Below are 9,753 nucleotides of genomic sequence, written 5' to 3'. Positions count from 1 at the left end.
ATTAAAGATCTCATTAAATTCCAAAAAAACCTAAATAGGCTGACATTGTGAAATTCACTGGCAACTGGCATATCTTTTGCATCATAATACGTCAAGGGTGTTTCTTCCTTAGTCATCGCTGCTTTAAAATTTTGTTTACAAACCAAAACAGTCGGTTGTGCTATCTTTGAAATCAAGAATCGTTAAATAAAATTATGTAAAATTATTTTAAATGAGGTGATTGGCGCCGTAATTTTGTTTCCATGGTGATTAAGTGACACTTTTTGCTGAGTAAACAAGAGTACAATCGATCAATCAATCAATTAAGTAAAGAATTCAAATTACGTGAGAGTTTGATAACGATGTGCGTTATATCACTGGGCTTGTCCTTTTTCTGTCCCGATTTTCCGATTTTTCTTCATTTGCTCAACGGTTGCTATAGGAGCAATATTTTGCCCATTTGATGTTGTTTGTTTTGTGTTTGCATTGCCTTGACATATTAGTATGAACAACCGAATGTAGTTTAATTTAACGTCGGCCTTAATTTAAAACTGGTCCTGATTTAACGTAAGCTCTAGTTAAATGACGTCCTAATAACAACAGCTCTAACTAAACGACAAATTCTCTTGAATCATAAACAAATATCCAACGCCGGCCTTTTTAACCTCGTCCCCAGGGTCTTGTGGCCCCTAAGCAGTTATTACGAAGACAAGGCAAAATGAGGTCGCGGCTTTTTGTGTGCTGTGTTTCCAAAAATTAATGTAAAACAATACAGCAGCCGAAATGTTGTTTTCTTTCCTAACTCTTAAGAATGTTTCCGCGTGTAGACCAAGTGGCACGCACGAAGTATGTTAAAATGTATGAAATATCAAGGCGGGAAATATATACGACAGGCGAATTCTAAGTGCTATACAGAATACACGTATAGATAAATGTACTTTCAGGGCTTAGTCAATGGAGTGCCGCCGCTGCTCCATTCAGAAAAAATATGTATATCAAACACGAAAAATGTCCCTTCTAGACTTAACATGATTGCTTCATACACAATGTATTTTCTTTTGCTTTAACTTCATATTGTAGTTCTAAAATTTCGAGTTCATTTAAGCCAATTTCGAGGATTAAAGTATCTAAAATTATTGTCTCGATTATCTGCTTCTATCCAACCACTGTGAGGCCTACATACGCAAAATAAGTTTACAAATTTACAACAATGTCTCCCCAATAGAAAACATGTAACTGAGATAATAATTAATCTAAAAATTCAAGAAAAAAGTACCATTTGCCGTGCTTTTTCCACGTTATACTTTTCGTTCATAACACGTTCCAACGACACGACACAAATATTTGAAACACGTACTATCAAGCCAATGCACAACATTACGTCACATGAGCTATTTGTTCATAGGTGGAGAACATTTAATATATGTTATCTTTTTTCTAACTACTTTTTATTGCATTTTTGATTTCCGTCGCCGCTATACGGGGCGGAATCTTTAAAATCGCCTGATGGGAGATAGATAGAGAGAGACAGCACAAAGGCCGGACGCTGTTAGGTTTTTGTCCATGCTAAAGGCTCGGAAAATTCCATTTTTGCGAAAGCCAATGAAGATGCTTTATTTTAATCTCTGTCAATTCTGAACAGACCCTGTCTTGCGTAGTTCTTCCATGACTGGACACTCAACTCCTGTTCTTATGGGAAAAAGGGGGCTAAAAATAACTTCCAAATGACACTTTGTGGGACTACTTCTATCAGATAAAAAGATATATATACCAGCACAGGATTTTTTTTATTTTTTGCAGAAAAGTTGTCGAAACGTGACAAAAGTTTATTGTTGCTTGCACTGAGCGGTCGGTGAACTGATAATTAACCTTTAACAATATATAGTTAGCCGATGCAGGATAATTAGATGTTACGCCTAGTATAATTAGCTGTTAAAAGCTTCTTTGTATTCTTTACAGCTAACTGTTTCTTTTCCATGTTTTTTTCTTGAAATCAGAATAGTTTTGTTGTTTAATAATATAGACGATATATGTACTGCTAGCTACAGTAAAATTATATCTATTTTACAAAATCGTTTTTCTTGGTTTTAATTGAAGCACAATTTTATGTTGATCTATATAAATATAGATGGCTATGGGGAGATCGATAACGAAGAAAAGTTAATTTAACTAAAAAGTTATATATCGTATAAGTAGCTGTAGAAGCGGCTAATTATACTGTACGCACCGTATATATAATTATTCTGTATAGATAAATAGAATGCCTGTATATTTTATATGGCTAGCCTTACAAATCCTGCCTATTATTTCCAGGAAAGTCATAGCTTAGATAGGGAGTTCTAGTCCGAGGGTATGGTAGCATAATATTGAATTTCCGCCAGAGGGAATCGAACCCCGTTCTCCCGCACAAGTGGCAGAGTTATAACCACCAAGCTATGGCGCCATTGAAAACGCCTAACTATTCTGTTACTGGCTAATTATCAGTTCTCATTGTGCCTAATTTGCTTGAAAATCTTTCTTGAGATCAACCCAAAGTATCACAAAATATTTTTCTAAGATTTCTTAGAAATGACTTGATTTTTAAAAATCTCACGAAATATACCTGTGCATCATATCGCATGGATTTGTATCTTTGTATTAAATTCCCTTTTTAAATCAAAGAGGCAAAGAGAAGTTAAAAAGAGACAATATTTAAACAACTTGGTTTTAATGCAGTTCATGGCAAAATTGTATTATTGTATCTCATTTTTAAAACGTACTTTCTCTTTCAGATCAGCTGTTATCAAACCATGCACCATCACCATTTTCAAAACCTTTTCAACAAGAGAGTAAATTTTGAAGGCCTAAATACTGAAATGCTATTATGTATTTATTGCTTTATTAATAAACAATGAAATACTTCATCATTTAAATTGAGCTTGTTCAGAAGTTATTATAATCGAATCGTCAAGTTTCTACATAGCAAGATTTGTATTCTGGAATTTCCAGAATTTTCCTTATCACTTTTAAAAATCTCCAGTTAAAGTTTTAACTGTTATTTTAGAATACTTCATATAGCTATGTAAAATTTTTATTTTTTATTTATTGAGCTGTATTTTAACATTGCAGGTTAGTTAAAAAAATAGTTAAGAATCGTGATACTCGTGATTTGTTTATCCATAATTCTCCGTTTTCAAGGTCTACTTTAAATTTCAAAATCTTTTAGGCTAATGACGGAAATCTTAAAGCCACAGGGCTTTTTGGTCTCATTTCGAAATCATGCGCAATTTCTTATGAACCTCAATATGCTATTTCTCAATCACCATGCAATAAGAAGAATTATGCAATCCTGGAGTTTAAGTGAGATTGCGTGATCTCAAAAGTTGATTGATCAATTTTCAGTTTTGCTGTAGCGAATGTGGCTTACCACGTGATTGTTGAATTTGATTGGGTTCCAGTAGCTTTACTTCACAGAATTGTTACCAAAAATATCAGCATTGAAGCTAGAAGTGAAGCGGGATTGTAAATCCCTAATGCCACAATTCTTCTCTATCGTTTTTTAAGATTTTCGGATTTTATACTAACGGAAAATTTTCGCTTTATTAAATTTAACGTTTTTAAAAAGGGTGACGAAGCATATTTGGTGTTTTTCTGTAGTGACCCTGTGATGACTTTGTGAAAGTCACTCTGTGATAACAATGTAGTGACTTTGTGACAAGCAGCTTTGTACAAAGTGAGCACATGTTAGGATAAACAATAACTGTTGCACTGAATATAATTTGAAAGCAAAGATTAGAATGATTATGTTCCACCAACTGGTGGCTTTGTGGTAGAGCGTTCGCTTACAGTGCGAATTGTGGTAGGGAAATTCGGAGGAGACTTAATAAGAATGCATTCTTTCTACTTAGCGTTCAGCATGAGAATAGCATTGGTATCTTAAGCGGCTGTCCAGTTAAACGGTTGTTGTGATTGCATGGCTTGTGTACCTCAATTTCCATGATTTAAATACTGTAGGACCCCTTTGCAGGATTCTCATTGACAAAAGTACCATTAAGAAGTAAGAAAAGGTTTTTCTTTGAAAATAAAATAATCGTAATATCGAAAGCTTGCTGCACAGTTGTACAAAAAATACACAATTTTTATTCAATTGTTTTTTATTAGCCTAAGTTTTAGTATTTTTGTCAACCGGGTGAGACTCGAACGCACGTCTGACAGTGTCATGTTTTAACTGCTAAACTACCGGTATTCGATCACACATCAACGATTGGCATAAAATATTTTTACAAGGATATACAACAAAATAATAATAATAATAGTAATAATAATAATAATAATAATAATAAAAATAATAATAATAATAATAATAATAATAATAATAATAATAATAATAATAATAATAATAATAATAATAATAATTGAAATAATAATAATAATAATAATTGAAATAATAATAATAATAATTGAAATAATAAAGGTATTTATTACAAGAAATTATTTAAAAAGTATTGTAGGCAAAATTCTGTTCTTGTGTTTACCAAATGGATCTGTGACTTTTACCCTAAAAAATTCAAAAATATATCATTTGGTGTCGTATTTACTTTTCAATAACAAAGTGTTTAATTTTTCTGTGTTCGCATTGACACGTATCAAAAGGGAAACAAACGTCCTCCTGTGAAAGAGATTCAGGAATTCAAGGGTCACCAGAAGAAAAGTCATGGAAATGAGGCTGAGAAAAAACAGCTCACGGTTAACAAACACTAAATAAATAAGTGATTAAGATTGACATACTCGACACCTGTAGCAGTCTTGACTGTCTTAGTTGAATCTTTATATTTTTGTTGTTGTTTTTTTAACTGTTCAGAAAGTTCTTTCTCCATTTGTCTAGCGCGAGCTTTCTGAAAACAAAAAGTGAAATTTATTAAGACCAAGTATTGAAATAGATTAACTAAATGAATACAAAATTTTTTTTAAGCGTTTGCTGTTATACTCTGTCATTATTCAACCTCTGATGATATGAAAGAGACACTTTGATCAAATAGGTGCACATACTTTTCTTGAAACTTTCAACATAGCACTGTCCAACATTTTGTAAATTCTAAATAAGAAAAATACACATTATAATCACTACATTTTTCTTTATTTTTTAATAAGTTCTACAATTTGCTTCAAAATTCTTTTGTTTATGACTTAACAAGGCAGGCTTAACTTTCAGTTCCTTAAAATTTTTCCCAAAAAGTTTAAGGCTGAGCCTCGGTCCATCTTAAAAATATTGCTCATAAAATAAGTGATTATAGTGAAAATAATGAATTCTAAGGTTTTGATTATCTGCCTTTCAAGTCAGAACTAAAATGATTTTCTTCCGAATAAAGTGATCACTTACTCTGAGTCAGGTTCAGCATAACCTTTCGCTGTGGTAAGTCTCATATCCAGATGCATAACATCAGCGTGATGCTGAAGTAGGAGTCGAACAATGTCTGGACGATTTGTTCGTGTAGCAAGCATTAATGCAGTTCTATGGTAGAAAAAGTTTCAAGGTAAGCGAGTAAAATCTACTCGTGCAAGTACGCAGGTGAAGCAGCTCGAATTAATCGCAGGGGATAAAGAACCGAGCAAAATTCCTGAAAACATCTCACATAGCTTAACATGTGAGAAAACGCTGAAGGAAGTCTAGCACTTTTAAATTTACTTGTTACAAGCGACGTAGGGAAAATAAAACTAGTTGTACGCCCGTGGATAAATACATTGAGATTTAACCGGTGGTAAAATCCACAAAAGTTCCTCCGTCGCTACTTGTTGCTACCATCTTTGGTTCATTGACGGATAGCAAAGTCGGTAAAAATATTGTAGTTTTTAGCTTTACGATTTCGTGCTGCTATTATATAGATACTGAGTTTTAAAGTACCTTCCCATTCCTTCTGTAGCATTAATGTTTTCTCTCACCAACAACATCTCTAAAGTTTTCACCACAGGAACATTTCTTCTCGCTAAGCATGCTAAATGAACGAATGTCATTTTTCCTCTCTCCTTTCTCAAGTCTTTCATTCCACAATCGTTGTAAAAATACTTGATCATCTGAATACTATTGTCACCCAGTTCTTGAAGGGCGTATTCAAAGGCGTTCCGCCCATCACGTGCTTTCATCAGCAAGTTTGCGCCTTTTTGTTGCAACATCTTTACAGCGTTGTTACTACGAATTTCCACAGCCTAAAGGAATCCGCCATTATTGAATAACTAGAACAAATTCTTTGTCACCAGCCTTTGGTAGTTAGGCCTTTTTCAAAATAAAAAGTTTGACTATGTTACGTGGCAGGTGTATAATTATACCATTCCGATGTAATCATAAAGTACAATAAATTTTAAACACATTGGTGAATTATTAAACTTTGCCAAACTAATCGTTAGCCCGTACAAAAATCCACAGGAATTTGCGCTTCACTGCTCGTAGCTACCGTTTTTATCTTACAGACCAACAGCACTGTAGCGTATATATTTTGGTCTCCTGTCTATTTAAGTTGATTGTATTCTTAATTCAATACCTTATACAGAGGTGTTTTTCCATCTTCGTCTCTTCGATTCAAACTTATGCCTGGTACTTCCAGCAACATCTTCATTATTCTGCAACAACCCCATGAAGCTGCGTAATGCAGTGCTGATCTGCAACCAAAATATATAAAAAGCGAGTTATAGATATCTCCTTTACTACACAAAAAGTGGAGCGATAATCTTCTCACCGTCTGAGATAGTCAGAAAGGAAAAAAGTGCTATCATAGTTGTGAGTAGTTAAGCTGTGTTTATATTATGGATTTTATTATGGAAAAAATATTCGATTACACGTTTTTTTTAAAGAGACCTGGTTCTAGTCAATTTCGTTCCTAGAGCCTTTTTCACTTTCTAATAGAAAATAATAATAGCCACATATCAGAAAGCAAAAAAAAAAAGCCGTGGGAACGAAATCGGTTCATTTCCAAACATTTCTTAATTTTCACAATCATTTCAGCTCCAAGACCTTCTTGATGGGTGAATTCCGAAAAAATTATTATGGAAACGATTAAAAATGTCGTCTTCAGCAATGAGGCATTTTGAAACAAAATTATCAATTTTTCTGGCTCCAAAGTTTCTTCAATTTTGTGTAAATCTCTTTATAAACTACATACAAAACTTGTAATTTCAAATTACCTTCCTCTGTGATCTCGTTTGTTGATTTTATCATGATTATGTTTGTCAGCTAAATATTTTTCTACTTTCTTTAATTTACCTTTCCACACATACCTAAAGCGAGACAAATTTTGAGATGATAAGCGAGACAAATTTTAAAACTTGTTCAACCATGTCACTAAGAACTTTTTATGATATGAATATGGCCAATGATGTTAAAAGACGTACTTTAAGTGCAGAAACGTTTGCGTGCAATAACTTTGGCAGATTTCGTAAACTTTAGCTAAATTCGCTATAATTTATGTCGTGAAATTTGTCAAGAGTATCTAGTATCTCAGAAGATCTTCCCTAAATTTTTATGGAAAGCAAGTTTCGTGATTTTGCGGTTTTAGTTAAAATACGGAAATTTTTAAAACCAGACGTCCACGAAGTTAAATGCCCGCGAACTAGCAGACGATTGATTCATGGATATTGCAATCTATCAAACAAATTCTTCAAAAGAGCAAGAATTCTTCCATCAGTGAATTTAAATTTAATTGCAGAATTTATCAAATTGCAAAAATTATCAAAAATTTACTCATCTGTTTCACAAACATACCTTAACAAACTGGGTAAGTCTTCCTCATTTACAGATGCATTGGGATAGCTTCCTTCTGCAATTCTTCTTCTTATCCTAAACTCCATATTTTTTCTTTTCTTATCTTCTTCGTATTCTTCCTTAACTTTCCCTTCACATGCATCCCGCATATACCTTTCAGCAGTCTCCCGGTTATATTCGATAAGATCATCCGGATTTTCAGGAGGATTCTCTTCTGCTCTTTTCTTCTCTTCTTCCAATCGATCTCTATAATCACAATCTGAGCGGTATTGTGAAAGTCTGCGTATAATTTCAGGACCATCAATCCCGTTTTCAATGTAGCAATATTCAATACCTTCAGGAAGAGGATCTACCCAAAGAGAATTCCCGTAGATGTCAAATCCATAAAGCCTCCGTTTAGCAGCGGCCTTTAGTTCTCTCGATCTTGTATCAGGTCTTAATGTATTAAAATCAATCCAAGAGGATGTCACACTGGATGGTAAACCAGGAGATATTGGTGGTGGTGTCGGTGGAGGAGTGGGAGTCGGCTGCGGCGTTCTTTTTGGTGGCACCCATTTTGGTTCTGGTTTTGGTGGTGGCGGAAAGCACTGTTCTGGAAGGAGCCCTTGACACTGCTCCTCTGTGATCATGGATTGAACAACACCAATGAGCGGTGAAACGTGACGTAGTCTCCATCTTGGAATGGAGAAGATTTTAACTGGACTGTAAACTTCACGAATACTTGAAGAAGTAGAGTGAGTGGATATAACTTGATTACGGCTGCATGAAGATCTGTTCAGATTTCTCAGTCTCTCTTGTTCCTTTCGCTAAACGTTTTTTATACTGTTTTAACTTGGATTTTCTTTTTTTTATTTCATACACTTATTTCATTAACTTTTAAAATTATTTAATGAATGATTTTTTGTCAAAAAATTTTCCTTATTTAAAAAGCTTATTTAAGCAGCCGCCAGGTTATTTAAATAACAGTTTTCTTATCTGACAATCGAAACACAACTTTTACGTATTTACAGATTTAAATTAGCATCAAGAAACATGCAACTTACGCAGCAAACAGGAGGTTTAATAGTTTAATTATTGTTATTGTTTTTTATGAGATCTTAATTCTCTTAAACGATAAAATTGTTCCTATCTTAGCTAATAGTTACGATATTGACAAATAAACAAACAAACAAACAAGCAAAAAGTAAAAAACAAACAGAAACTAACACGAGTGTACTTACCTCTTTTTCGTCTCTTTTATTCAAACGTTTCAACACAGCTCTTCTTTCCTTTTTGATCTTCTCAGCCTCTCTCATTTCTCTCTGTACCCAACCTTTTTCCTTCTTTTGTTTTACTTTCTCTTCATTACTAAGTTTCTTCATCCTATTCTTCAATTTCGTCATCAATGAAAATTTCTTCATTTCTGCGGTGGCTTCCTTATCTTCCCTATCTCTCTCCTTGCTCTCGTTTGCATATCTTGCGTTGGTTTTGAGAAAATATCTTGAAGAGCCCATATATAATTGGGTCACCGAGACATCATCATTATCTTCGCTCTCACTGTCATCATTATGCTTATATTTGACAGCATAATCATCGTCATCATGACCATCATCAATTAACTCATTTTCTGCATCTAAGTCTTGCCCGTCCACATAATCAACATTCCGGATTAGCCTGTTTCGAACTAACACTTGTGAGTCTTCTGAGAAGGCGTTAACGGAGTTATCTTCACTTGCATCTGTAGCGAAGTCTGCTTGCGATGCATTTTCATCCACAATTACCACTGGAGTTACTTCAATATCATCTTGTGATATATCGCTGCAACTTGCATCACTTGATCGATCTTCTAAACTGTATGTCGCAGACGCACGAGAAGATGGTCTTGAGTTATTCTTCTTTCTCTTTCGAGTTTTCTTTTTTGAAAACAAAGCGGCTATTGTTTTATCAAACGCCATTTGTTAAATTTCTATTCCAATTGTTTTAAAAAACAATGAAATAAAATATATCACTTTTTTTCTACTTAAGTCAAAATCGTCTTAACCGTAGCAAGAGTTTAAAATACT

The 9,753-nt window shown here is 33.9% G+C and overlaps 2 protein-coding genes across 2 annotated transcripts; both read right to left on the bottom strand.

The window, feature by feature from the left end:
- Window positions 1-3,824: 3,824 nt before the first annotated feature.
- Window positions 3,825-6,212, bottom strand: LOC130647111 (POTE ankyrin domain family member B-like). Its single transcript, XM_057453226.1, has 5 exons — window positions 5,861-6,212; window positions 5,339-5,470; window positions 5,008-5,053; window positions 4,747-4,853; window positions 3,825-4,516 (listed from the first exon to the last, which is right to left on the bottom strand). The coding sequence occupies exons 1-5, from the start codon at window positions 6,127-6,129 to the stop codon at window positions 4,450-4,452; spliced, it is 621 nt and encodes a 206-aa protein (XP_057309209.1). The 5' UTR covers window positions 6,130-6,212; the 3' UTR covers window positions 3,825-4,449.
- A 270-nt stretch (window positions 6,213-6,482) lies between these two features.
- On the bottom strand, window positions 6,483-9,645 carry LOC130640148 (disheveled-associated activator of morphogenesis 1-like). Its single transcript, XM_057447184.1, has 5 exons — window positions 8,932-9,645; window positions 7,712-8,517; window positions 7,135-7,227; window positions 6,690-6,743; window positions 6,483-6,612 (listed from the first exon to the last, which is right to left on the bottom strand). The coding sequence occupies exons 1-5, from the start codon at window positions 9,643-9,645 to the stop codon at window positions 6,483-6,485; spliced, it is 1,797 nt and encodes a 598-aa protein (XP_057303167.1).
- Window positions 9,646-9,753: the final 108 nt, after the last annotated feature.

The sequence above is a fragment of the Hydractinia symbiolongicarpus genome, chromosome 1 (assembly GCF_029227915.1).
Source record: "Hydractinia symbiolongicarpus strain clone_291-10 chromosome 1, HSymV2.1, whole genome shotgun sequence".
NCBI classification, from domain to species: Eukaryota; Metazoa; Cnidaria; class Hydrozoa; order Anthoathecata; family Hydractiniidae; genus Hydractinia; species Hydractinia symbiolongicarpus.
Note: the sequence above shows the minus strand (reverse complement) of the source record. Positions and strands in the feature narration are given on the sequence as shown.